Source organism: Daphnia magna, linkage group LG4, assembly GCF_020631705.1.
Source record: "Daphnia magna isolate NIES linkage group LG4, ASM2063170v1.1, whole genome shotgun sequence".
Classification (NCBI taxonomy): domain Eukaryota; kingdom Metazoa; phylum Arthropoda; class Branchiopoda; order Diplostraca; family Daphniidae; genus Daphnia; species Daphnia magna.
Genome location: NC_059185.1, coordinates 11,368,276 through 11,396,245, shown reverse-complemented (window position 1 = coordinate 11,396,245; position 27,970 = coordinate 11,368,276). Strand labels below are relative to the sequence as shown.

Genomic DNA, 27,970 nt, shown 5'->3' with positions numbered 1-27,970 from the left:
AGCTGGATTGACACCTGGACGTCCTGGGATGCAGAGATGCCCAGCCGGCGGATCGATCGCTGTACTCTCCGATCTCGCCAACCGCCAATAGTTACGTCAACATGCAACACTTTCCGGCTGCTTCCGGCGGCGGCGGCGGCAACAACACCACTGGGCCCGGTTACGTGCCTTACTCGAGGCCTCCGGCTCCGTTGCCCGAGGCGGCCATGTTGGTAGAAGACCAACAGCAACAACATTATCCAGTCAGTCCGATGCAGAGCTTGTCCGTGTCGTCGCCTTCGTGGCAATGGCCCGACACTAGCGCCTCTAGTTCGTCTTTGGCCGCGGCCCAGGCGCAAGCAGACGACGAGGAGACTCACTACGCCTCGCAGCTGCGCTCGTCGATGGCCGCCCTCCTGCACGGCCACATCCGCCAATCGTCGACGGCCTCGAACGCCTCCTCCACCTTCTCGTCCTACTCTGACGAATTCCGCTCGCCCACCGATGCGTCCGCCGCAGGGGTAGGCAATTTGGGCATTCCATCGGCGTCTGCGGCGGCCAATTGCGCCATCAGTCGTTACGCGTCCAACAATCCGCCAGCGTGCGAGTCCGGCTACGAGACGTATGCCGATGTCGGCGGATGCTATGGCAGTTATCATAACAACGCAGTCAATCCGGCCATGTTAGCGGCCGCCGCCAATCCGTCGAGTTCGCCGCCTCCTCCGCTCCCGCCAGTACGTGACGCTTCCAGCTTGAAGTACGTCAAATACGGGCCGGGCCACGAGAAGCACCCGTCGTGGCCGATGGCCAACAACAGCGGCATGACGACGGCCAACAATCAGCAAGCCGGTCCGCAACAGGCCGGAAGTCAGCGGAGTAAATCGTGGACGGAGCAAACGGATTACCCGAAGGAACCGGCCGCCTCGTACGCTCGTCCGCTGCCATCCGTCCGACCGGCCTACAGTCAGCAACTCAAGACGGTCATGGAGAATTGCGAGCGCATCCCGCCCGAAGTGTATCAAGCCACGGCGGCCGGAAGCGATCACCACATGATGGAGCCTCGTGCCGGCTACATCCTGCCGTCGTACGACTGCGACGGGCGCAACATCGACGACAAGGACTACACGATCCCTTCGCCTCCCGAACGCGACATCAGCGGCCCCCGCTTGACCCTGTACAACGCGGCCAACGGCAACAGCGCGGCCGCTGGGGGGACGGACAGGCCCGGATCGACTTCGGACGGATCGGCCGGAGGCGATTACGCCAAATACGACGACATCCAGCAGTACTCGCATTCCGAGGGCTATTCCAGCTACGTCCCGTCCGAGTCGAGTTACGTCAGCGTGAGCGGAACGCCCCTGCTGGATCAATTGCGGCGTTGCGACAGTGACGACCGCAGCCACGAGAGCAGAGGGGCAGGAGCCGGAGCTCAGGTCGGAGCCTTTAAAGACGCGCAGCAGAGCGGCGGAAGGGATTCCGTCTCGACTGTGGTGACGCACAGCAGTTCGAGCAACAGCTCGAACGAGACGCTGCGCTGGCACGGCTCGTACAGTGATATTAGCGTCCTCTCCGGCCGTTCGGGTGTCCAGCATCAGAGCGAAGCGGCCGCTGCGGCCGCCCTTGTCGTCCACAGCGCCAAAGTGCAGGCGCCGCAGCGGCACAATTCAGAGAGCGTCCTCTACTACGAGCAGACGGCCGGTGCCGTCGCCGGACCCGCCACCCCGCCCGCCTGTCCGGCAACGTCGGCCAAAACGATCAACCGCATGGGCGGATGGAGTCAGCGTGTGGAGCGCAAGAATCAGTGGAACGCGGTGCAATCGAGTTGTAAACAAGCGTCGGCCGCTCTGCCCGAAGAATCTTCCGTTTCGTCGACGTGTCTCACATCCGCACCGGATGGAATTCCGGCCACGCTTTCCGTTGCCGAGAGAATCCATCAGCTGGAATGGCAGTCGCGTTCCGTTCCCAATTTATCGAAAGGGATGGATTCTCCGCAACGCCCCGCCTGCCAACCCGGGGCACCCGGTGGGGCGCCTACCCGCCCGACTGGCCTTGCGCTTTTAACCAATAGCTGTGATCCGCTTTCTCCATCTACCGGAGGCAGCCGGAGTAGCAGCAGCAGCAGCAGCAGCAGTTCGAGTTCAAGTTCGAGTAGTTGTAGTGCCGTCGGCGTTGCGTCTCCCGATAAGGACGTCAGTGATCCGCTGCGCAAGTACACGTACCTCGATCCGGATAAGCGGATGCGTGTGGCCGATCCCACTTTGAAAGCCATTCAGAAACAAGCGCTCTTGTCCTACTACGAACGACACGCCGGCCGTTCCAGCAACGCATCCAAGTCTCCACCGCCGCCAGCTCTGCCCAGGACCATGGCCTCCGCTTCCGTTTCGCCAACACATCCGGCCAAGGTAAAAAAAAACATGGAATTTATTTAAAAAAAACTACGATGCGGATCGATGTCTTTTTAAGCCTTTGTTTGCCCGGCCAATCAAAGCCGTCGACTTTGTGTCGTGATCGTGCAGTTTCGGGACTTGGAGACAGAGGGGTCATGCACCCCGTTCTTTTTAGCTCGCGTGATTTTTTTGGTTACGACTGCGTATACGTACAGGGACCACCCTTTTGCTTTTGGGAGACTTTTTTGTTGTTGTGGAGACGGCCAAGAAAAATCTATAATTAGCGAATGGCCCCATTCCTTAGTTTTTATTCTTTCCCATTCCGTCAACGTTCCCTGAGGCGCTTTTTCCTCGATCATTTGGCGAGTTGACGTTGTTCAATCACGGCGTGCGTTCTCCTTTACTCCACTTTTCGAAGCAGTTCAGTTTATTTGTTTGCGTCTTTCGGCCGTGTATTTGTATTTATTTGGTTGATACGGACATGGTGAACGGATGGCGTTCCTGGTGGACGGCCATCCGATCGCCCATCAGCTGGCTGGTCCGTCAGTGCCACCACTACCTCATCAACAGCCAAAGCTTCTATCGCAGATTCGTGAGTGTCTAGTTAATAAATTAACGGCTGGCCAGTTAGGAAAGGAAGAGAAAGTTCGTTTAATAGAAAAATACGTAACGTCCTTGAAATCCAAGCAGTAGCTCTTTTTTTTTCTTCTTTTGTTTGCCTCTCTTCTTGCATTGTGTCTATAGAATTACGTTTTCCTTCTGTATTTTTGTTTAATGGTTTAAAAGAAACTTGGAAGAAGTAGGCAAACAACAATGGCTCGTTGCGAGGTGTCCAATCTAGTCGTTGATCAACAGGTCCTTTGCTCCCAAGTCCAAGGTTGAACACCCCCGAGGAACGTGGAGCTTTCCTCGTAGTGATTCTTTATGGAAATAACTGAGAGGCAGAGCAAGGGAACAAGATTATTATGAGTTTTGGCATGCAGAGAGATTCTGTTGATGGGGTTTCTTTTCTTTTTTGGATATTTCTCAAGTTCTTGGATTAGTCGCAGTTGAAACCGTCCACCAGGGTGTGTCAGGCAACACAAGATTTTTGCTCGTTGAGCCATGTGTGTAAAAAAAACACATGCGAAAAGTCACAAGCCTTTTTGCATTTTTCTTGCTTCAGTCTCTTGGCAACGGTCCAAGTTATGCAGAAAACCGGTCAAACTGGCAAAGCAGAAATGTGGCAGACTGCTGCACGAGTCCTCCTTCCAATTGCATAGCTCATCAGTCTTCATCTCTTCGAAGTCTGCACATGTCAAATTATTCCATTTGAAAAGTCCCTATTAAAGCAAGCATTGTCCCGAATAAGTATTCCTCCACTTGACACATATTTTCTGTTTGTGTTCCCATTCATTTTTGTGTGTGTGTGGGTCGTTGTTGTCTTCCTTTTTTATGTTTCAGTTTTTATCCTCTCTTTTCCCCAGTACTTGGGAGTTTTTGTGATGGATTAGCTGACAATTCAAAGAAGATAATGACTTACTTTTTTTTTCTTCTTCTTTCCATGTTTTATCTCATCATCTAGAATGACGTCCAACCAGCTGGGAGCGTCAACAATTCTTCAAACTCGTCCGAACTTGTTTGGTAAGCATCAATGCAAATATTTTTATTTCGCCTTCTTTCTCTTTTTCTTTTTTTATTTGTTGTTGTTCTAATCTAATGAAATCAAAGCAACGTTTGGCAGTGATTTTTTTGTTTTTAAGAGAGATGACGAATTGTTTTGGTTTTGCAAACGAAGAATAATGATGTGGTTCCGTTAGTTGTGTTCAGATGGCGTTGATAACCCCCCGGCTCGTTTGAACAAAAGCTTGCACAGCGAGATATTTTTCTAAAAGGAAGAATTAAATTAAATGGTCTGAGTTGGTTTTCAAATTCGAAATTCCAGCGTGTCGTGAGAACCTCCCGGTCTGAGACATTTTCAACGTTCTCCTCCTCCTATTGTTGTAACTTATGAAGAGATGACTGGACGTGTCTGAAAGTGACTGACGCGTTTCTTTCTTTAAATTCCTCCGTTTGCTTTTCATAATTCCACGGTCTGTTGGTTTAAAAAAACTAAACTAAACTAAACGACCTCAAAAAGTCGAGAAGAAAAGTTTGAAATGTCACTTTTTTTTTTTTCGGTTGTTGTTTCTGAAAAAAGTTGAAGAGTCTCGGGTTTCGAATATGATTACAAACAACCGTTTCGAAAGCCAGCCGTCATTTGAAGCCTCTAAATTTTCTTTCTTCCTTTTTCCCAACCGGATCCCCCGTCCCGACTTTAGAGCGAAATATATTTAATTTTTCTCTCCCATTTTCTACGCTTTTCTTTCCTTGTTGTAAGAGAATTCGGGAAGAAAAGAAAGAGAGAGACAGAGAGAAAACGGATAGCGTAAGTAATCAGATTCCGCACGGTTGGTACGGGGGAAAAAAAACGTACGTTCGGGTAGTTTACTAATCGCGTCTTCTTTAGCGATCCTTGTGTTTGGTGGGTCTCCCCGATAACGATGTCAAAATCTCGTTATCATATACATACCCCTCACATGTTTTGTTTCGTGTTTGAACGATAAAGGAAGATGTCGGTTTGTCTTTCACAAAAAAACGAAAAAAATTAGGGGAATAATTTCATTTTCACGCACAGCTGCTGTCTTGAACGTCTCACTTGAAAAGCCTCGTTCCAAATACCTGGACACAGCATTTTAAAAAAGATTTCTTCGCCTTTCACCATTTTCGGTGTGCGTCACCCTCCCAGTTTGTTTGATGATTAAATCTACACACACACACACACACACACGTATACACAGAGAATCAACTGTGTATGTGGTCACGACCCATCCGGTCTTTCACGCCCCTCCCCCCCGTCGGAATGAACGCATCTGTTTTTCATTCACGTTTTTTTTTCTTCTTCTTTGCCAAATGCGCGTGGGATTTTTCGGACGAACGAATTATTAATTTTTGTTTTTCAATATTTTCTTTTGACCCTTTTTATATTTTAAGGAATTTGAAGAATAAATTTTTTAAAAAAAAAGAGAGGGGGGTGGGGAACCTTGAGGTGTTTCATCACTTTGGACGTGTCGTCAAGGCAAAAGACAAATAACAAATGAAAGTTTCATTTTTTGTTTGTTTGTTGTTGCGCAATTTCCTCCGCACGGAATGCGTGTGCGTTCGTCGCGCAGAGAGAACCCAATGTAAACAACTAAAAAGAGAAAAGGGGGGGGAGATTTGAACATATCCCTACCGTGCAGCAGCAACAACACACAAACACATCCGGAATGTGTGTGTTATTTTTTTTTCTTTCTTTCTTTGGCGTCACGAAAGGCAGGGTGGGTCTCTCTCTCTAAGCTGTTGGACAGTTCCTGCCCAGTCTTGTCGATTTCAAATCCAGTGCCAGATTGTAATGTACATGTCTCTTGATAATGACGCGATGACGTCATTTTCTAGAACAACAAACGTTTGATCACAAGGGCTAGGCTCACAATTTTTTTTTTTTCAAACTTTGTACGTTCGTGATTTGAATTTAGCGAGAAATAAAAAGAAAAAAAGGCGCCATTTTCAGTGGATTCCGTCACCGCCGGGATTTACCCAGCAGCTGGACCAGAATGCCGTCATGGACGCCGCTTATACGCTCATTGCCCAAATTACATGCATCCATACTCGACTAACGTCACACACACACACGCACTCCTCGTTTATTTTTTTCTATGCAAATGAAGAATGAAAAAGAAAAACAGAGTGGGGGGGAGGGTAACTTATGTTATGCACTTGTGACCTACTTTTACGCCTTCGAGATTTTTGCCGGTCGTGCAGCTGCGCTTGTCTAAATGCACAAAACGCAGGTGTGAAGAGAAGAGATTAAAAATTAGGGGAACTGTGTGGTCGGTTGGAAAAAACAAAAACAAAACAAAAGATGCTGTTTGAATAATCGTCAGCGGTGACTCGTTTTTTTTTTTAAATGTTGCGTGATTGGCTATTTTATCATAACGGCCTTCATTTTTCAGGTTCGTATTCAAATTTTTGTTTTTTTTTTTATCTCGGAAACAAGAAAAGAAAAATAAGAACACACCCTGTTTGAAAAATCTCCAATGCCCCGTCGTTTTCGTGCATGTCTCGCGTGTGTGGCGGGTGTCCAAATCCGCCCCGTCTTGTAAACGCCTCCCACTAACCTCCTCCTTTTTGGTCCGAGTCTAAAAACTTCTCCCAATCCATGGTCGAAAGCGAACGATATCAGACAAAGAGTCACAACGGCAACCCAAACAACCTCTTTCTTTTTTTTTCCCCTTCCTTCTCTCTCTGTGTGTGTGTGTATGTGTATACATTTCGTGTGTGTGTCGAGGTTTTAAAGGGGCACTGTGTAAGGCGCGCCGGTCGGCGGGAGTTGGCTCCAGTAAGAGCAGCTGATCGCTCGTGTGTGTGTGTGTCGTCTGTCGCCATTAAAAAAAAATAACAATTTTGTGGGGGTAAAAAAGATAACGACGAGACAACGAGTCGCGGTGGCACTTGTAATTAGTCAGGAATTCCATCGTCAGTGTGTTTATTTAAAAAAAAAAAAAAAATCCCTTCCACTCGCTTTGAATAGTGAAAGCTCATCAGCTGATTGTCATCGACTCTGGAAACAAGAAGAAGAGACCTGTGAAAGTTTGGGTTTTTTTGTTGTTGTTTGTTTTACAACTGCAATTGCGTGGGTGTGAACGGGGAAAAAGAAAAATGTTCCAGCCACAACAACAGCAGTCCGGCTCTGATTATAGTCGAATAAATTATCATCCTGTGAGGGCGATGATGCCGATCCCGGCGGATATCGTAGTCAACAACAACAACGTGAACAACGGTGGTAGACCGAGGCCGGTGATTGGTGCCAAACCCATTCCACCGCCGAAACCTTTTCCTCGACCTCCGCCATCCGTCCGCCCTCGCGCCGCCCTTCCGCCCCAATCGACACCACGTCCATCTTGTTCGTCTTCTTCTTCACGTGTGGCCATCAACCAACGACGACCGTTGACGTGTGTCAATGATATGGCCCTCAATCCTCTCTACATGTGCAGGTTTAGACTCGTCGGTCTCTGTTCCCTTTTGTTTATAAAATTCCAACAGATGGCTCTCACTTTCACTTTAGTGGCAAGTTGAGGGAGATAACGTTCGACGACGAGTTACACGTTCTGATTGAACGATGAATTGCATTTTTCTTTCTTTTATATATTTTTTTGAAAAAAGAAAAAGAAATGGAAGGCGAAAAATTGGATGGATTTTTATCTCGATCCGGCGCCACCATCGTGAGTGGCAGCTGGATGGAGATTAAGAGCGAACCGCGCGCTGTGTGGATGGGGAAAGGAATGCGGGGTTGTCGCTGTTACGCTTCGCCTCTTTCGCTAATTTTAGAACCCGTCGTGTTTTCGGTGAAAGGCTTTACATATATGCATTAGACTCTCTTTTAAAAACAGAGGTCAAAGTATAATTTTTCTTTTTCTTCTTTTAAAAAAAAAAGGAATAACAAGAAAGAAAACAAGTTTTAAATCATCGGCTAGGCGCCAAAGCGGCGGCGTTGTATTTTTGAATGTTTATTTTTCTATCCTGTTTGATGGTTGCCATTTTTTTTTTCTCCTGCTCATTTGCGTCATAAATTGGATTAACGCAGAGTAATTTGGTTTTTGGCAATCGTAGGGGTGACACGAAGACTTTGAATAATTAAGGCTCTGACCGACGCCGACATAAACAAATTATTTTTTTGGCTCCGTTCTCTTAAAATTTGTTCATTCGAAAAAAAATAACGACCACATCGTTAACCTTGAAAAGCTTCACTTTGATTAGACATCCAATATTTTTAAATTGGGATTTAAAAAGAAAAATGGAACCCATTACTTACCACAAACATTCGTCTTTTGTTTTTTAAATAGTTCGAATGCGGCGTTAGTGGCGGTTGAATCCGGTGGTTTGTTGCCTCCGGCTGCGTCCAGAAAGAGTCACCTAAACGACGTGGTTGTTGTGCCTATGATGGCCAACAACATCAACAACAACCGTCCCGAGAGGGGATTAATCCCGCCGGAACGGCCACCCAAAAAACCGCATTTAAGAGCCGGCGGAAGCACGGGCGGAATCAGTCCCGATCAGGAAATGCGCCGCATTGAAGCCTCTGTCCAAGAATTGATGACATTAAATCAACAACAACAACAACAGCAGTCAAGGCAAGTTGTTGCTCCACCTCCGCTTCCGACGACCAGGAAACCTCCGGCACCTGATCCGCCCGTATCGCCGCATCAGAGGCCGTCCGGTCCTGCCACCAGTCCGGTGACGGACATGCAAGTGATGCGGAGCGCCAGTCCCGATTTGCCACCGCCTCCTCCACCGACGATCGACCGCGCCGACGAGGAAGTAGCCGATTGTGAAGATCCGCTTCCTCCGCCACCTCCGCACGTTGTTTTGATGGACGATCTTCCGTCAACGGCGGAGACGACGCTCGACGACCAAACACCTTCTCCTACACCTACACCGACTGCTCTTCCCGTTGCTCAGTTGGCCTCCACGTATCATCACGAGTCTTACATGGCCCACCGCAAGGGCCACCACAGTCCCAATGGCGGCTACCACAGGCGATCGGCCGATAATCTCCTGGAATCCTCCATGACCTCACACGGTACGCATTCCGTTTTGATTTGATGTTAATTTTTTTTTTTTGAAGGTTTTAATCCTCATAATTTCTTCTTGTTCTCGTGCTGTAGCTTGGGAGAAGCATTACAATGTCCGGCAAGGAAGTTCGGCTGCGACGACGCTGATTTTCTCGTCGGCGGAAGCCCTTCACATTCAGCCCAACCCGCCGGAGTGTTCGATTCAAGAGTCGAGCAAGTTGACTCCCCCGCCGCTTGTCGAGTCGAAATCGACGTACATATCGGAGCTGACGATCCAGACGTCGGCCGTGCCGCAGGCGGAGACGCTTTCAGTTGCCCAGCAACCGGACGCTCGTCCCACTACGCCGCAGCACACGTACCGGTCGTTGATGAACGCCAAAGCCGAGCGCTTCAATTACCTGCGTCAGGTGAGCGAAGGCCGGCCATATCCATCAACGTCGTCATCGTCGACGGGCAATTCGAAATTGTCGGACCCGGGTCCGCCCAAGTCGCTGATGGATTTGAACTTGTCCCGAGCTGCTGGAGGAGTCCATCAGAGGAGCCATTCGGATAGCGACAGCCCGTCGTCAGCGTCGGCGTCCATCCTTCCGCCCAAACCTCCGGTGCCGCCCAAAGTGGCCCCTCCGCCGCGACCCAAGCGCCCCGAAGAGGTTGAATGCGATCAGCTGAGCAAGGATCTCATCAACGACCTGCTGCCATCCGATTCCAGGCTCCACGCTTTGCTCAGCGTTCCAGATCCGGCCCAAGCGGCCGCCTGCCTCCGCACCGAAGGCCTCCTCGAAGTGACTCCGCCCGCCGCTTCGCCCCTCTTCCTTCAAGTCACTACACCTACGCCTCCCCCTGCCACGACCCCAACTTCGCCCCAACATTCATCCGCCGCCTCGCCGCAGCCTCCGCTGACGTCACACACGACCTCATCCACCTCGCCAAAGTAAGTAGTTGACTTTGAAATCCGCTTTGTTTTTCTATGGCTTCCCGTTGCACCATTTATTTATATATTTTTTTTTTCGTGATTTATTGTGTTGTTGTCGAAAGAACAACAAAAATGGCGGCTAGAGTGTGACGGTTTTGTGGGGGGGGTTTCTCTTTAAGAAGAAAAAAAAATCGAGTTGAAAAGATTTCGCCCTTTTAAATTTTCATTGAACGCTCAACGGTTGACGCGCTCCAGTTGCCAGTGGACGGCCAGAGAGTTTCTTAAGAATTTTGTTAATAATAACAACAACAAAAAAAACATAGAAGTTATCCGTCGTGGTGCGCGCGGATTTTTTTTCAATCGTTGGCTTCCGGGCTACGGCTGTTGCGCACTCTTCAGTTTTGTTTAGACATCGCGAGTTGGACCCTTTTAAGTGTTGTCATTGATCCCCCAGTGCACGCGAGCTTAGTCTGTGCTTTTGCGTGTGATGGACCGGACGGAATTATCGGACGATTGCCATTCAATCGTCTCGTTCTCGTCGGCTGCTAGTGGCGCCAGCTGGTCCTCTTCCTTTTCTTCGTCGTCTAACGGCAGTAGTCATATCTTTGTTGATATCAAGTATATGTTTGTTTTGTTTCGAGGAAAAGTAGGGGGGGGTTTATTCATCGGAGCCATTTATTCTTTATTTATCGATCTATTTTTTTTTAAATGTGCGATAGATCCAACAGTTGTGCACCTCTGCCCGCCACGTCGGCCTACTTTACTACGTCGGAACCGAGAGCTAAATTGTTAACGCGTTACCATAGCAACCACATCTTAAACGGTCTCGATGGCAACGGCTCCACTGGTGGAATGCAGTACGGAAGAAATGGAGATCCCGTCGATTCCGAGTTGCTCATTAAGAAAAAGGTAAAGACGGACAATTTCAAAAATGCCGTCCATGTTTTTGAGGGGGTTGAACAAAAAAAATGAAGACTAAAATTATTGACTGATCACACCAGGAGGAGCTAGTGTCCCGATTGGCCCGCAAACTGGACGTGCTGCGTTTGGAACGCGAGGCCATCCAGGAGGAGGTGGAAGCCAATGAATTGCTGGGCCGTTCGGTGACGAGCCGAGTGGCTTGCGTAGCCACGCCGGCCGAGACCAACAAGGTCTTCCTCCACGTCGCCGAAGTGGACAAGATCACGGCCCTTCTTTTAGCTCTGGCCGGCCGTTTGGCCCGAGCCCAAAACGCCCTCCATTCGTTGCCCAACGAAATTGAAGCCCAAGAAAAGGTAAAGCCTTCCTCCCAGCCCAGTACTCACAACATGTTGGAATCCATTAGTTATTTTTGAATGACATTGAATGATGATTGTCTTATTTTTCTCACGCTAGATGGTGTTGGAGGGCAAGCGAGACAAATTGCTGGAGCAGCTGGAAGAGGCTAAACGATTGAAGGAGAATATCGACAGACGCTCTCGTCAGGTGTCTGGATTGCTTTCCAAATACCTGACGGAAGAGGAGTTTGCCGATTACAGCCATTTTGTCACGATGAAAGCCAAATTGGTCATTGACCAGCGCGAAATTGACGAGAAAATCAAGCTGGGCGACGAGCAGCTGGCCGCTCTTAGAGAGACGCTTCATTTCCGACCCAGAGTTTAATTTACAAAACAAATGATGGGAAACATTTTGTTTTTTTGTTTTGTTCTTTCTATGTTTTAAATATTATTTGTTCCTTTCAAGTCAAAAAAGAAATTTGAATGATTCAATTTTCTTCGTTCGCTTCTTTTTATTTTTATTTCTTTTTTTTTTTTCACTCTGGTCGCTGCTTATTCACTAAAGGCTGGACTTATGTTGGCCTCGTCAGCTGTGACCGACATTCGTTTATCCGTTGGTTCGTCTTGACGATCCCTTTGTTGCTCTCGATCAATTATGATTTCTTTTCTTTATTTGTCTATACTTGTAAATTTGTTGTGTTCCCCGACATTAATTGCTTTTCATATTTTTCGTGAAAACAACAACAAAATAACAGACATTGGTGATCAATCTTTCTTTATAATTCGGTGGGTTTGGCCGCAATTTGCAACGTGTTCCGTTTCCCTTCTACTTTGTATTTGTACAGTTTTCGTGGCGTAGGACGAAAAGAAAAACGCCAACGCCTTCTTTTATTTTTAACTTGTTCTTTTCTTTGTGCAACCCTTTTTTTTTTATTATTTTAAAAAATCTTTATCGTCTTTTCTCCTACGTCCTGAATTTGTAACGGTTGTTAAATAACGGCGATCTCAATCCCCTCCTCCCCTTTTATCTGCTTTCAGTTTCTCTCTCCGTCTCTCTCTTTTTTTCTTTTTTCATTCGAAAAAATTACTATTATTATTATCGATTATTATCCCATTTTATATTTGCGGCAATTTGTGTTTGCACATCCTTCTTTTTCATTTTGAAACGAAATATCGTACCGGCAACGTCGCCTTGTTTTTTTCTTTTTCTCTGTCGTCTGCTTTCTCTCATATTTCGGTTGGGTCATTTCTCTTTGTCTCACTCACGTCTTCGTTTGTTTTTTTAACCACACACACACACACAAAAGTCCCTTGGAAAAATGTTATCGATTTTTTAAAATGATATTTACCAAATGTGGGGAGGGTTTTTTAAAGAAATGGCGGATCACATGCTGTTCACTAGCCGCTTTCCGTACTGCTTTTGTTTTCTCTTTGATTGGCCGATGTCCTTAAAATGTTGTCAGGAAAGAAAGAACGTGCCTTAAAATCTTTTCAAAGTTGTTTTTGATGAGGGGGGAAGAAAAAAGAAGAAACTTGAAAAGTGATGTTTCTTTTCTGTCTTTCAATGTTTTGTTTTTTCTCTTTTCTAATTTCCTTTTGTCTTTCCTGAATTGTGCGGGGAGATGGGGGGTTGAGAAGGACAATGGAGGGCGAACACCCTTTTTTTTTCTATATATTTTATACATAATTAATCGACAACCATTATTTGCTTGGCGGAATTTCGATGTTTTTGAATGTCTTGTATCTTTTTTTTTTTTATTGGATGAAACTCCCAAAAACGAAGAGAAAATAATAGAACGACATATAAAAGAAACAAACAAAAAATCCATTTCAATTGTTGTTTTAAATCTTCTAGACACCAACTAATAAAGGTTTATGTAGACATTTCAGAAAAAAACAAATTGTGGTGGTGATACAGTGCGAACACAGAGACACACGCGCACATAAGCACACCAAAAGGCTGTCCTCGACATAGAATATTTAATAAAATTTTTCTCTACTTCACACAACAACAAAATCCGGGCGGCAACGGGAGATAACTTTCTTTTTAAGGACAACGTTTGTTTTTGTTTACTTCCTCCATCTTAAACGTCGGCTCCATCTTGAGACTTGATGTCATCTAAAGGGTCGACCAGTTTGCTGTGCACGTCCCACAAATTCTACAGAATTTCAAAACAGAAAGTTACAAAAAACAAAATGTAAGATAATTTTGGTGGCAATATGGAAAACAAACAGAAAACGATAGGACGATGACTGGACGACTTGCATTTCGAAACAGAAAACGATCACGCGACACACGAAAGTGTTAAGTGTTGTTATTTGGGCAGTTTCCAGGAGAGATAAGTGATCAGTGTGTGCGTGTTAGTCTCCCCAATTTAAGGAGGTTTCCCTTTTTTTTCTTTTTAAATCCCCACAAGCCAGTCGATGCATGAAAACAGGGAGGGAACAAGACATGCTTCTCCGACCACTTAATGGTACCTTGTTTTTGTTTTGTTCTTTTACCCTAAAGAAGGAAGAAGATCAAGATTGCTGCTGGATATCTTCCACTAGCTCATTATGAACTTCCCACAGATCCTTGGAATGACGACAATGAGGAATCATAATGTCATGTTTTGAATGCATTCCCCCCACACATAAACGACCGAATGAAAACCAAGGTCGATGAAATATTTGAAAAGTAAAAAGAACCACACAAAAAAAAGAAACAATTTCCCAGAACCTTCTAATTAAATGTCCGTTACCTTTTTTTAATTCTTTTTTACCTTGAAATATTTCACAGTCTTGACTTTCAGCTCCAACGTGGCGTCCTCGTCGCAAATGAGGAGGGCACGGGGATGCTGCTGGATAGCCGAAACGGTCCACATGTGGTTGACTCCTTCTTCGACAGCCTTGTATAAGGCCAGAGCCTTATGGGCACCCGTAATGAGCACCATCACCTGAATGGCAAAAATGTTATCGTATACCTGCAGGCTAGACAACTGACAACAATTTTTCTTTTTTCCTAAGTGAACGTACCTCATTGGCGTCCATGACGGTGCCTACACCAACCGTCAGAGCTTGTTTGGGAACTTTAGACAGATCGTTGTTGAAAAATCTAGCATTGGCGATGATCGTATCTTGTGCTAAAGTCTTCAGGCGGGTCCTATATCATTGGGGCGAGTAAAAGTAGGACAAGCAACGGTGTTACAAGTGCAGCATCTCTCAAAAGTATTAATGAGCACACGCCATTTGGTGCGATGTATACCTGGATACGAGCGAAGAACCCGGTTCATTGAAAGCTATGTGTCCATCAGGGCCGATTCCTACAAGTTTTCGGGTAACGAAGGGGATGGAAGTGAATTATTGTTTTTAAACTTTATTGGACAACGGTTCAGCAGATGATTACCTCCGACGAACAGATGGACTCCACCAGCTTCTTTAATTTTCTCTTCATATGCAAGGCATTCGGTCTGCAGGTCAGCTGCGTTCCCGTCCAGAATGTGAACATTCTCCGGTAGAATATCAATATGTTTGAAGAAATTATTCCACATGAAGTAGTGGTAGGATTCTGGGTGTTCACGTGGAAGGTTCACGTATTCATCCATGTTGAAAGTCTTGACGTACCGGAACGAGATACGACCTTGCTTGTGGAACTCGATCAGCTTGCGGTACATGCCGAGAGGAGTACTTCCTGTAGCCATGGTGATTAAACAAAATGAAAACAAAGGGATATTCTTTAATATTATCCTTAAAGCCAGAAAACCAGTTAAACAGGTCATTGTTACACTTCATGGTAAAGCTTAGGCTTTTCTGAAAATAACGTATCATTAAGCAGGAAAACAAAAACGTTAATGAGACGATATAAAATGGCTTAAGTCGATTATCAGGTGAATTAAATATGATGATTACCAGTTGGCAGACCAAGGACGAAAAAATTGTCAGGCCCTGGATTAAAATCTTTCACCCGTTTCAGGACATAACGAGCGGCCCAATCGGTTACTAGGTCGGAATTCTCTTGAATTACCAAACGCATTTTTCTTGTTTAAAATGTTCAGAGTAATCAACGAAATGGAAAGAAAACAATGCGGCCTTGTGATGGAATGAATAAAACAAATAAACGGCGACCCTGCTATTGAAAGCTGTATTTGTTGTTGTTAACACTACAATCGGCACTCGTCGACTGCTGCTCGTTCGCTCGAGAGTTCACGAAAGTTTAGGTTAGCAACCACGGTTTGGCTGGATGAAACTGGTTAAATACTTCCTACAATGGGAACGGAAAAAGAGTGCATGTCAAAGTCCTTTTCCCTTATCGCTATAGTGAACAATATTTCGTGAAACACCGCTTTCTCATAGAAAGACCTAAATTCCCATTTGCCCTGCAAAAATGCAGAAACTGCAGAACTGAAACTGCCCAACTTTCTATAGCTGTCCTACTCTCTGTATTTGGCTTCACGTTCAAAAACGGCACGAAGAGGTCATTCTCTCATACTCCCATAGAAACATAGACACCAAACAATCCATGCTTTTGCAGTGCTTTTGGGTTAGTTTCGATTGTCATCCAGTCAACCAACAGCAAACAGGTGAAAGGAAAAGTCACTATCTGTTGAATTTTGAACATCTGTTAATTCTGTTTTACTAGTATGAAAAGTGATATTATCCAATTTCACAATTGCTTTATTTTGCGTGATGGGCAAATCATTAAAGAGGATTTATGGACCTGTGAAGGAAAAATTGTAGACCCAGAGCCAATTTTCTTCGACAAGAAAGACTATGCTGACATAAAAATTGACTGTCAAGGACTTTTGATTGCCCCTGGGTATATTGATTTACAAGTCAATGGTAGCAATATTTTATCATGGTTTCGTGTTAAGGTATGGGTTTTAATGTTCGGCTTTGTTTCGATAGGTGGATTTGGAGTTGACTTTTCACGAGATAGTGAAACAATTGACCAAGGCTTGGATGTGGTAGCTAAAGGGCTTTTGGTTTATGGGACTACCTCATTTTGCCCTACTCTTGTCACCTCATCTCCTGAGTTCTATCATCAGGCAATTTTATCCCACACCCAGTATACCAAGTGGAAAGTTTAATTAAAAACAATTTCTAGGTTGTAGGGAAAATAAAGAAAACTCCGGGAAGCTCCAAGGGGGCAGAAATCCTTGGCATACATGTTGAGGGACCATTTATCAATAATGACAAGAAGGGTGCACATGAGAAAAAATTCATTCACAAGTTCAATCATGTAAGCTATTCATTTTACAGCTTAGATTTCTCCATCCCATAACCAATCTTCCGTACTTTAAAATAGGGCGCCAATTCGATTGAAGAAGTGTATGGAAAGGACTGGAGGAATATTTCGATGGTTACGCTTGCACCTGAGTTGGAAAATTCAACAGAGGCTATTAAACATTTGACTAGCAATGGCGTAACCGTTTCCTTGGGTTAGTTGGTCTTCACAGTTTCAATGCTTTGTAAATTGAGACGTTTAGCTTTTGAATTCCAGGTCATTCGATGGGCAGCCTAGTTCAGGGTGAAGAAGCAGTGAGGAACGGTGCTTCCTTCATCACGCACCTTTTTAACGCCATGCTGCCGGTAACTTCAAACCTAAAATGTGCTGCATTGTCTGTTTAGTCGATTTAAATTTTGCCTGTTTAATCGACCAAGTTCCATCACCGAGATCCTGGCCTTATCGGCTTACTGGCCTCATCTAAAATTCCACCGGGAAAAACCGTTTACTACGGCATCATAGCCGACGGTATTCACACTCATCCTGCTGCGCTTCGTATCGCATACAGAACCCATCCGAAAGGTTCATACATCAGAGGATTTAAATCGTTATATTTCAAACTCATTATTGTTCTCTTACCTGATGAATGCAGGACTTGTTCTAGTAACGGATGCCATATCAGCGCTTGGGCTGGAACCTGGCCAATACAAGCTCGGTTACCAGGACGTTGAAGTGAAAGAAAATTGTGCAATGCTATCTGGAACCACAACGCTGTGCGGGGCGATTGCTTCGATGGACAAATGTGTTCGCCATTTGAAACGTGCCACAGGTGTTTTATTTTGAAATCGTGCTTACCAAAATAAAAAAATATGGATTTATATATATATATTGATTTTTTAAGTTAATTAATTTATTTAAATTTTTTATAGAGTGTTCAACAGTGGAAGCTCTTGAAGCAGCCACTCTCCATCCAGCCTGTGCTTTAGGCATTCAGGATCGTAAAGGGTCCCTTCTCTTTGGACGCGATGCAGATTTAGTAATGCTTGATCACGAACTTAACGTCGTTTCTACCTGGATTGCGTCTGAAAGAGTTTATCAGAACCCAGTCGCCTTGGAATTGATAGTGCAAAGAGTAACGAAGATATAAATTTTTGCTACATCAGTTATTTTGTGGTAAATAGGAATATATTAAAAAACCAGATAATTGTTCCCGTTTCTTGTATCTAACATTTAAAAAAGTCTAAATGATTAAATGTCAGCTAGCAATAGGTGGAATGCAGAAAAGGACAAGTGCTCAGTTCAAACCACCAAAATTAGAAATGTTAAGCAGTTGGCAAGACTTCTGCCATAACATTTCCCGGTTATTGCGATTGCAAGCAGCTGCTGCGGGCTTGACCACCTTGGAATCTTCAAAATAATTTCCACTCAAATCTTCGATTTGTTGGGATAAGGCAGCAAATACGATGCGCTGAGCACCTTCTTCTATGGTCTTTGTAACCAACAGGTAAGGCAAATGTAGGGAATGAATTATCTCATTTGATTCTGACATTAGATTACTCGTTAACTTACCTTGAATAGGAAACCCGTGTAGCGGTAAACGTAGTGCGTTAACCAATACGAATCCCATAAACTAGTGTATATAAATCCAGGGTGAACAGCATAAGTTTTCACGCTTTTGTTATTACGAGAAAGAAACTCATCCAGGGTTTTAGTGAACATAATTAGAGCAAGTTTCGAATGTGAATAGGCTTGCATTGGGTTGTAGTAAGACCTGGATCAAGTGAAAACTTAGGTATCAATATAATTATAATTTACTTAGTAAAGTTAATACTTGGATTGAAGATCATTTATGTTGAACCACCCTAATGTCTGTGCTTTTGAAGAAACGTTGACAATTCTGGCTGATTGGCCGTTTTTTCCAGCAGCCAAGAGTCGTGGCATAAGCAGATGAGTCAACAGGAAATGACCCAGGTAATTTATTGCAAATAGCGATTCGAAACCATCTGCAGTCTCGGAGTAGGGGGAACTGCCTTTACCAGCTGAAGGAAGCGATAGAAAGCACATTCATCAAATATTTGTAACTAAATTCGTACAAAAAATGTTAAGTTAACACCGTTATTGATCAAAAGGCTGATAGGAACATCTTTATCGAGAATGGCCTGCGCAAATGAACGTACAGAATCCATCAATGACGTATCCAGATTGATCCATTCTATCGATCCAGATGGAAGTTGAGCCTCCTGGATCGATTTAAATAGCTGTTCTCTACTCGGACCATCCCTACAACCTGTTAATGAAAATCTGTTTGGAGCATAAGGTTTGACGATAGCGACTTAAGCAGCACTTACCAATAATAACTTTCATCCCAGATTCCACCAGAATTTTAACCGTTGCCCATCCAATTCCACGATTTCCACCAGTAATCACAGCATATTCGTTTTTTCTTATTACGGGATCTATAAGGCAGGAAATTAAGATACCTGTAGTTAAGCAGTTCACTATTTATGGGCATTACAATGTAGAGTATTTACCCTCCAACGGCCGAATGGAACTCCGAATTTCAAAATATAGGTGGTAGTAGCCCTGAATAAGCGCTCTGATAATTATGCAGATATCCCAGAAATAGTTTCTCCAGGAACCCATTTGTTGCAAATTTGACGAACTGCTAGATCGGTCCAGCACCTGTTTAATCCCACCTCTTAGAGCACGACTGGTAGACAGAGCTTTGCCTCTGGGAAGTAGTTTAGAATTAGGTTTGTTTCCAACCTTCAGTTTGTGAATTTACCGAGTAAAAGGTAACGAATGTAGTTAAAAAAACAAAAACCGGTTTTGCTGTCAAAGGTGTATCCAACACCAAATTAAATCATCGAATTACAAGCTCTAGGGCATCGTTCTTGTTTTTTTTTGGTCTTAAAACCTTAAATGGAGAAAACCAGTTTTATTTTTTCGTGAACATGGTCATTCTTACGCAATTCTGGCCGAATTGTTGCATCTTCAACGTACACGTCATCAACGACAAAGTTTCGTTGATGACTGCTAAACAATTAATAGTTGACATTAAGAAGTAGGCCTAAATGGCTAACTAATTTTTTTAGTGGCAGTAGCTTTCTATCAAGACACCGCGCAATTCCATGATGTTTTCGACCTTTTTCATCCATTGCAACAAACAGCAATGTTTCCACACGGACGATCATACTTTTCCTGTACTGTAATGCCCTGCAGCGAGCTTTTCTTTTTATCTATACAGTACGTCAGCTATTGTAGTTGAGGACGAAATTGGGACGCAGGTGTTAAGATTAGTTCCTGCAGCGCGATATAAATATGGTGAGCCATTAGCAATTTTCTTTTCTTAATTAAAGTATGACAATTTGATAATGTTCCCATTTATTAATTAACCAATAGATTATATCAGCACCACGAACAATCCTAGTTAACAAATACAGGATTGATAAAAGAAATGAAAGAAATACTACAAGCCCCCAAACTTAGAGATATCAAGTAGTTGACAAGAAGTTTCCCATAATTTTTTCTGAGTCTCTCGGTTACGAACCAGCGTTATCGGTTTGACCACTTCGCAATTTTCAAAATATTCGCCATTTAAGTCTTCTACTTGCGGTGACAAGGAAAAGTACAAAACGCGTTGGGCACCTTGTTCTTCAGTCTGCATTTAAAAGATAAATGACAATTATTTTAATTGTTTATGCCTCAAGAATATCAAGTAAGCGTCTTAAATTTTCCTTACCTTGAACATGAAACCCATTGTGAGGGAAACAAATTTTGTGTACCATGTTTGCGTATACAAATTCGATCGAATAAATCCAGGGTGAACAGCATAAACTTTCACCGGCTTGTTTTCACTGGACAACTGCTCATCCAAGATCTTGGTAAACATAATTTGAGCAGATTTTGATTGTGAATAGGCACCTATTTTGTTGTAATGAGATCTGAAGTAAAATAAGCTATTAATTAGTACTGCATAAGGTGACCATGTTAAACTAAAATACATGGGTGAATAATTTACTTAGCCTGAAGATCGTTGATTTCAAACCAGCCAAAGGCATGGGCTGTTGATGACAAATTAATGATCCTTGCTGGTTGATCTTTTGTTCCAGCAGCTAAGAGGTGTGGCATAAGTAGATGAGTCAACAAGAAATGACCCAAATAGTTGACAGCAAATTGTGATTCAAAACCATCTTTTGTCAGCATGAAAGGTGTAAACATAATACCAGCTGGAAAAATAAGAACACTGTTATTACTCCAGAAATGTTTTGATTCCTACAGTCAATTAATCAAACCATTGTTTATCAAAAGGCTGATGGGGACATTCTTATCAAGAATGGCTTGTCCAAAGGATCGAACAGAATCCATAGATGACACATCTAGATTGATCCATTCTACTGAACCAGTTGGGAATCCAGCTTTCTCTACAGATTTCAGCAATAGGTCTTTGCTTGGACCATCTCTGCAACCTACTCACAGTATAGTATGTAGTTAAGTAGCAACAAAATTATAGTATGCTTACCAACAATCACTTTCATTCCAGATTCAACTAGCCCTTTAACAGTGTACCATCCAATACCACGATTTCCACCTGTGATGACAGCATATTCCTTTTCTCTCTTCAATGGATCTGGAACAAAAGAGGACAGTGTGCAATATTAGGAATAGAAATCTATACGAACATACACAACACTTTTTTTATTTGATACATTGTTAATGGGGTTCTGCAACTGACAAGTCGTCGCTTCACCCAAGAAATTTCCCCCCATATTCGGTTTATACTGAAATTCCTAGAGGATATCGGGTAAAAAGCTCCACATATCACAGTATACTCTAGTGTCGCGTATTTTTTCGGCCATCAGTGTTGGATAAAATAGATTTCTCTTTGGTAATTTCTGTAGAAAGCCAGATTACGGAAAACTCCTTTGAAAGGTCTAGAGGGTTGTTGCCTAAACCAACTACATAACCATAAGGGAAAAAAAAAAAAAAAAAACCAACAGTACCTTCTAATGGTCGAATGGAACTGAAAGCCTCCGAAAGTAGGAACTTCGTGCTAAGGATTAACATTTTAACAAACATAAAAATATCGACGAAAATATTACTACAACAACCCATTTCTGAAGGATTTGGCATGTGCACGTCTTACTACAAGACCACTCAGAATACAAGTGATAGCAAAAGAATCGAACGGCCTTTAGAGTAGCCTTACCCGTAGGCTTAAATTGACGAGAGAAAGTTTAGGGAGTAATGCTCTCGCTTTCTCTTTTTCTTCATCCTCGTCATGGAGAGAGGCAAGGCGAATAGAAAGTATTCGGCAGATGGTGCGGATATTAAATGGTTACATGTCTCTGGAAAGCGTAGCGATAAAAGTAGCCTCAAGTTGGACTGTGAAGAAAAGAAGTGTCTTCTGGAGTACGATGTGTGAAACATTCTTTTTTTCTCTTCCTTTTAATACATCGAATATTATACTGAAATAAAGGGAATAGATAAAAAGATGCGAATTCATAGGAATTTTTTTTTAAACATCTCTCTTCTAGAATCGAGTAAATACCGTATCGTAATTTAATTTAATTATCAATCTTTGATTTACAGCCATTATACTTCAGCTTCAGGACCTCGTGAAATGTTAACCCTGTATAAATCAGCTTTTAAATGTTTACTTAAAAATACAGTTTTTTATAGCTGATAAAAACAATAATACAAAAACACACACACACAAAATAATAATGATAACAGTCATATAGGGAGGCGGAGGTCCCTCTATTTCTATGACTCTGCCAGAATAATAGATTAGAGGTCTTATCTTAGTCTAATCAGAGTCATAGATTACAAAAAATAATGTAATCTCTGGCTCTGCTAAGTGCTAACTGCTGGCAATAAATAAATTTCTTTGTTCCCTGAATGACCGCTAGATGTTCGGCAACGTAGGAAAACAATTTCAGGGCAGACAGCTTCTCAAAACTCAAGTGTCGTGTGTCACGGTTCTTGTGATATCTTTAGTTACATTGTTTGTGCTGTACACGTCAAATCTAGAAATAAAAATCTTTAATATAGGGTAAGGCTTTATTTAATTACATCTTATCTGTCTACCGGGTTTCAATCTTCGACCCAAGTTCTTTTTAGAATATATAATTGTAACTAGGTAAACTTTCTTAAATTACGAACATTTACTGGTAGCATTAAATCATTGAGATGACACGATATAACCGTTATGTATTTTTTTTTTTTTTAAATAAAAAGAACATATTAAACTGTTTGATACCGGCAGTATTCAAACCTGGTTTGGTGCAGAAGCGTACTTCGGAGCCTCGGTCGAAAGACTTGAAGCAGTACAGTGAGATATGTGGTAGTTGGTCGAACTTTGTGTCGTAGTATTTCGGAACCTCAGTGAAATAACTTCCAACTTGACGTGTTAAGTGGTGCAATATTCAGAAGCGTTGGTGTTGTAGTAATGCTGTAGTTGCATTGAATCTTATCTTTCTAGATGACGCCAATTTCTTTTTTCTTATAATGAAGCTTAGAACAGAAAATTGCTGTGAAATTGGCGCGCCGATAAAAGATTAAGTGTCGTGCATGTCTTACACGATTGATACATTCACCACGAGGAGAGGAGCGACAGTACCATGGTGATATAAACCATCGCCCTAGGTTGCTGTCTATTTGATAATCCCTTGTGAATCGACGATCGGACGTTGAAGAGAACGAAACAAAGCATGTGTTTGCTTGGGATTGGTTTCTAAGAAAATGGTGGGAAAAACAACCATTGGACAGACTTCTGCCCAATGGTCGTTTTTCTTTCACAGAAGATGCATTGGCAAAGTAATTGGAAATTTTAGAACGTAGCCAGTGAATGGTGCTACACTGGGCTATGTTCAATGCGATGGGCCAACTTAAGGCTTAGTACTATTCTGTCTTTAGTGATGGAATAATTGGTCGCTGATTCGCCATTTAGGTGTCAAAGGTATGCAATACTTGCGAGAAGTTTCCCCTATATCATAATATAGTATATATAATTTGTAGTTAATCTCTTTCTTCCAAAATACTGTATGTGAAAAAGTATTATTGTGCATTTTGAGAATATCAAATCAACATTGCTGACCGGAATTGAATTGTTTATTTTAAGACATTAACTTTGAATTATGCTAAAAATTGACAGGTCCTGGCTGTTATTTGTAACTAATGGCAACACTCAATTTTCGTCTGCAGAGCTGTTTCTTATCACCATTTGAATTCGATGCTCGTCTTCCATGCAGAGAGAGAAGCCGTTAGCTGGCTTCTCAAAACCGCAAAACAAAATAGCAAAACTTCCATCAAAACCACCATTCAAATGACATAGCCATGTGTAGCAACGGCAGAAATCATCTGCCATTCTTGAATGTAAAATGAAATCAAAGCCAGTGAAGCAAACTGTAAGTTTCAAAAGCTTAATATCTTTCATATTGACAACTTATATTCAGTTGATTAATTTAAAAACATGTATTAGTGAAAGTTTCTGAAACCTGTCAAAACGTTTTTCTAATTTCTGTAATCTGATGACACTGAGTTTTATTTGTTCTTTACATCTTTTTGCTATCTTCTGACCACCGTTGATGAATTCTTCCCAGTACGCGAAATTGAGCAGACGATAGCGAAGAATATGTGGACAGTGAAAGAAGACATTCCAACCCATGGTTATCCTGTTTTCAGCCTTTTACAGAATTTTTGAGAATGAAATCTGCTTTGGCTGATGCCTCAGTTGACAAGCTATTCTGTTAGTATTCAACTTAAGATTATTAAACATCATACTGTATGTTACAAATCCACTTTCTTATTTCTTTTCTACAGGTAGGGATTTTAACAATACTTGATGTGAGGTTTTATTAGAATTACAGAAGATTTTACCAGGAGCTTCAGAAGAACATGCTGATAGATTGATTGGAAGGATTTCTTGGAGGATTGTCAATAAAAATTTTCATAATCTAATCTTTCAAAATTTTTTTTTTTTTTTTTTTCTTGGTGTTCATATTCTGTATCTTTCTAACTTTGGAACCCTAAATTATTTATTTCTACATAGTCAGAGATCAAGTTCTGTTAACATGCGCAGTACTCGAACGTGCGTATCTCGCAACGAGAATTCCTGGGCTCTCTTAAATCATTGACATTTTATTTACGGATTTAATTGCTTACTATTACTTGCATTTTGATTTCACATTTTCGAGATCTTGAAGTTACAGAGTAGGTTTATTTTAAATTCTTAACTTCTAATAACTTTATTATTGAAACAGTTAATGTTTAGGGATTGCAATTTAAGTCCTTTGAGAATCAATCGTCAAACAGTTAGCGTGCACTATTTTTCCTATTATTAAAAGGCACGCCGCGATAATACTGTTAAGGATATTTTATGGGCCTTACAATCGACTCCATTAATTGTATGTAGTACTGGATATGAGGTAGAGCGTCTGCTCTACTAATTTATAAAAGTGTTGCACGAAACGTATCTAAGTGCAAAAAGGTTGTTTTTATGTCATAAGAAAAAATGGCGCCAGTGTTTATGTGATTTATGGCTTAATGGTTGAGCATCGGCGTAGAACGCCGGTAGTAAAGTGTTCGATTCCTGTAGGGGTCAAGTATCAAATGGTACTATAGTGAATTAATTGAATTAATATTATGTTAAATGTTTCTAAATATTACCTTCACAAATACACAGAGTCATCTTGGGGTGGACTCCGTTAGCGTAGGCTGATTCTTGTTTCCAAAAACCACTACACAGCCACTTGGGGTGAGTTACCTGGCAGAGATTCAAGTGATACACCGTCGAATTCCCAGGGCAGATAAGGCGGGTTCCGTAGTCCGTAGACCACCACGCGGCCACTTAAAGTGAAGTGGGCAGGCATCCGATAGATCCATTGTCAAGTTCCCAGGCCATCACCTGTCAGTTGGACCATGATTGGAATCTATATCCCAAGAACGACATTTCAAGAAGATTTTAGTAGATATTGCGTTATGAGGAAGATCCAAAGTATTTAAGTATGTGAGTCGTAGCTGAGTGGTAGAGCGGCGGCATGGTAAGTCAAAGGTTCAAAGTTCGTCTCCCACATGGAAGACGTAGTAATATTTATGATTTTTTTGTCATTTTGTGAAAAAATAGCTTAAATTGAGATTTCCAGCAAAAAAAAAATTTCGAAAAAAAAATTTCAAAAAAAAAAATTTCGAAAAAAAAAAATCGAAAAAAATTTCGAAAAAAAAATTCCAAAAAATTGCAAAAAAAAAAAAATAAATGAAAAGGTAAAAAATTTACCGAAATAAAAATTTTATACGGATGAATTTCACCAGTTAATAATTTTTCAGGATTAATTGATCAAAGAAAAATGGCGCAATAATAATATTATTCTAAATGTTTTATTAATCATTTATCATACAATTTTAACATTCGTTACAGCCAGAGTATCGGCACAATATACACGATTTTATCACAAGTCATGGGGAAACAGAGCCACAGAAATCAAACCCAGATAGAAATTTCTTTTGAAAACATGAGAATAATCAACTATGGTGACAGCTTCAGCCGCCCCTCCAACTGACTGCAAAACAGAACTCCTTTCCCGTTATTATAGTCGGCCTAAACCAAAATCAAACATGAATTAAATTTTTTTTGGTGATATAGTCATAGAAATCAAATACCTACTCAATTGTGACATTTGCCGCTGTTTCATCCATACGAAGCAGTTGTACTAAGATAAGCGTGAATTCTTTACTGAAACGGAATTATCATAAATTGTTGACAAATAGAAACTCAAATGTCAGCTTCCATTTATTGTTTTCTGTGTATTTTGTCAGGATGTCGTCTACCTATCTCATGCACCACCTGTTTATCCAGAATTTAACATGAATTCTCATACCGAAACACCGAAAAAGGGAGTAAAAGTTTCAAATGGTTGCTAAGGTATTGTAGAACTAGGGTTTTCATAATTTAAACCTGACGAGACAAGGTTCCAGCCCGAGAAAGAAACATCTAAAACAATAAAGATAATTAGTTTGCTTAACCATTCATACTATAAAAAGAACAGTTCAAATTAAGTTACCCATATCAGCCATATAATCCAACCTACAGAATCAAGGGTGGATATCGACCACAACAAAGTCAGAAATAATACAGCAGTAGTTCAAGTTCTTCGCAGAAATTTTAATTACTAGAAGATCAATGAGAAAAAAGCCAAATAACAGCAGTAATTACAGAAAATATTTTTACAGACTACTTGTTTAGAAAAAATGCCGACGGCATGCTTGACAGCCAGCCGGCCATATAAAAGAACAGGAATCGGAGATTGAAAACCAAAGGGTACTAAATACAGCATTCGCCATCATAAAAGCCACATTTAAGTATTAAAATATTAAAACGTGTTAAAACAGTAAAGTTAAAACTAAATATTGTAGTCATATCTAAAAAATAATGATTCATCAGTTTTTATGACCTTAACAGACAACAAAAATTTAAGTGTTGAAAATAAGCGGCTGGAGTAAATGTTTACATAAATTTCACCCACTCACCACACATTGAAAAAAAAAACAAAACAATAATAATAATTTCTTTTCTAACTCTTTCTGCTAACCTGAAAGGAAACTTGAAAAAATTAAACTTGAAAAAACTAAAATGAATGTGATACCCACCATCCTAAGAAAAAGTTTCCACAAATGCATTTCAAGAAATAATAATACCTCAATGTAATAGTAGCAACAGTTAAGCTTGGATAAGCAATACAAATCACTAGCCAGTAAACCAGCCCCACCAAAAAAGGCACCTGCAAAACCCAGTTAAAAACTACAACTGATCACAACAACAAGTTGAGATTAAGATCCAGTCATACTTAAGCAAGAGTTCCTACAGCCACTATCCCACGTAAAAAATGATCAGCATTTTCTTACCAAATTAATAATCATTTACTGATGCACGACTACCTAAATTCAGAGATTGAATAATAGTTTGTGACCCGAATAACTACTACCCAGTCTGTGTGTAAACCATCAACATAGAATATTCCCACGTAAAGAAAAACATGGTTAATTTTTTACACCTGGAATGGGTCAAACCAGAGAGCAAACTCGAAATAACACGAACGTTCATGACGTTCCACAACATAAAATATCTGATTTAAAAACATAAAATTCATAAACCTCTTCATTAAAGAATAACTAATACAAGGTAAATGGATGTTTGATAATGAGCTTAAACACCTTAAACTTGCATATGATGGAATCCATTCATTCAAGTGAAAGTCTACAGCTCCTTTAAAATCAGCTACACCAAACTATTTAACCCAAAAAAAAGAAATTATAAACAGAAAGGATGGAATCCAAAAAGCAAATAAAAAAAATTACATAATGGTACTTCAAGTTTCACATTTCTACACATTATGTAACACAAAAACCATGTGAAATTAATTCTAAATAAACCCAACGTAACACTATATTGAAATAAAGGGGGGAAAATGGGTTATTAAAATAAAAACGACAAGAGAAACTTTTACCTCTTATCCCTAAGCCGACCATTATTCAAATGACAGAAATTCGATGTTAGAAGTCCTAACATAAGCTACCTTTAAATGGCCGACAGGTGGCGAAAA

At 41.8% G+C, this 27,970-nt stretch overlaps 5 protein-coding genes and 2 long non-coding RNA genes across 20 annotated transcripts; 3 read left to right on the top strand and 4 right to left on the bottom strand.

Moving 5' to 3' along the window:
- Window positions 1–11: 11 nt before the first annotated feature.
- Window positions 12–13,060, top strand: LOC116920030 (the record flags this gene model as incomplete). The annotated part of the gene is made up of 7 exons (XM_045172648.1): window positions 12–2,381; window positions 3,931–3,989; window positions 8,270–9,006; window positions 9,092–9,929; window positions 10,631–10,820; window positions 10,913–11,185; window positions 11,286–13,060. Coding segments are annotated over 7 exons (4,734 nt in total), but the record flags the coding sequence as incomplete, so codon positions are not given.
- A 181-nt stretch (window positions 13,061–13,241) lies between these two features.
- LOC116920040 (glucosamine-6-phosphate isomerase) lies at window positions 13,242–15,199 on the bottom strand. 2 transcript variants are annotated; one of them, XM_032926101.2, is made up of 7 exons: window positions 15,056–15,199; window positions 14,553–14,837; window positions 14,412–14,469; window positions 14,183–14,309; window positions 13,930–14,103; window positions 13,646–13,741; window positions 13,242–13,326 (listed from the first exon to the last, which is right to left on the bottom strand). In XM_032926101.2, exons 1-6 carry the CDS (start codon window positions 15,177–15,179, stop codon window positions 13,688–13,690), a joined length of 822 nt encoding a protein of 273 aa, XP_032781992.1. In that variant the 5' UTR covers window positions 15,180–15,199; the 3' UTR covers window positions 13,242–13,326; window positions 13,646–13,687. The 2 variants fall into 2 exon arrangements, with proteins under 2 accessions (XP_032781992.1, XP_032781991.1); XM_032926100.2 differs by lacking the exon at window positions 13,646–13,741.
- Window positions 15,200–15,588: 389 nt separating this feature from the next.
- Window positions 15,589–17,574, top strand: LOC116920034 (N-acetylglucosamine-6-phosphate deacetylase). The gene is made up of 9 exons (XM_032926088.2): window positions 15,589–15,726; window positions 15,786–15,985; window positions 16,052–16,191; window positions 16,251–16,385; window positions 16,452–16,584; window positions 16,647–16,735; window positions 16,808–16,952; window positions 17,023–17,199; window positions 17,300–17,574. Exons 2-9 carry the CDS (start codon window positions 15,787–15,789, stop codon window positions 17,515–17,517), a joined length of 1,236 nt encoding a protein of 411 aa, XP_032781979.2. The 5' UTR covers window positions 15,589–15,726; window position 15,786; the 3' UTR covers window positions 17,518–17,574.
- Window positions 17,537–19,158, bottom strand: LOC116920038 (retinol dehydrogenase 12). The gene is made up of 6 exons (XM_032926093.2): window positions 18,902–19,158; window positions 18,719–18,826; window positions 18,484–18,657; window positions 18,202–18,409; window positions 17,940–18,141; window positions 17,537–17,859 (listed from the first exon to the last, which is right to left on the bottom strand). The coding sequence occupies exons 1-6, from the start codon at window positions 19,011–19,013 to the stop codon at window positions 17,665–17,667; spliced, it is 999 nt and encodes a 332-aa protein (XP_032781984.2). The 5' UTR covers window positions 19,014–19,158; the 3' UTR covers window positions 17,537–17,664.
- A 579-nt stretch (window positions 19,159–19,737) lies between these two features.
- LOC116920037 (retinol dehydrogenase 11) lies at window positions 19,738–21,512 on the bottom strand. The gene is made up of 6 exons (XM_032926092.2): window positions 21,374–21,512; window positions 20,893–21,000; window positions 20,666–20,839; window positions 20,392–20,599; window positions 20,113–20,314; window positions 19,738–20,031 (listed from the first exon to the last, which is right to left on the bottom strand). Exons 1-6 carry the CDS (start codon window positions 21,501–21,503, stop codon window positions 19,840–19,842), a joined length of 1,014 nt encoding a protein of 337 aa, XP_032781983.2. The 5' UTR covers window positions 21,504–21,512; the 3' UTR covers window positions 19,738–19,839.
- Window positions 20,711–24,332, top strand: LOC116920042. Its single transcript, XR_004392154.2, has 5 exons — window positions 20,711–20,853; window positions 20,914–22,425; window positions 23,527–23,779; window positions 23,975–24,120; window positions 24,195–24,332. It is a non-coding gene; the product is annotated as an uncharacterized LOC116920042 (long non-coding RNA).
- Window positions 24,333–25,732: 1,400 nt separating this feature from the next.
- Window positions 25,733–27,924, bottom strand: LOC116920029. 13 transcript variants are annotated; one of them, XR_006645614.1, is made up of 8 exons: window positions 27,875–27,893; window positions 27,582–27,655; window positions 27,066–27,305; window positions 26,606–26,691; window positions 26,432–26,539; window positions 26,326–26,361; window positions 26,035–26,214; window positions 25,733–25,968 (listed from the first exon to the last, which is right to left on the bottom strand). It is a non-coding gene; the product is annotated as an uncharacterized LOC116920029 (long non-coding RNA). The 13 variants fall into 13 exon arrangements; XR_006645615.1 differs by lacking the exon at window positions 27,875–27,893 and having other exon boundaries at window positions 27,066–27,148; window positions 27,215–27,305; window positions 27,582–27,868; XR_006645618.1 differs by lacking the exon at window positions 27,066–27,305.
- Between the last annotated feature and the right edge of the window lie 46 nt (window positions 27,925–27,970).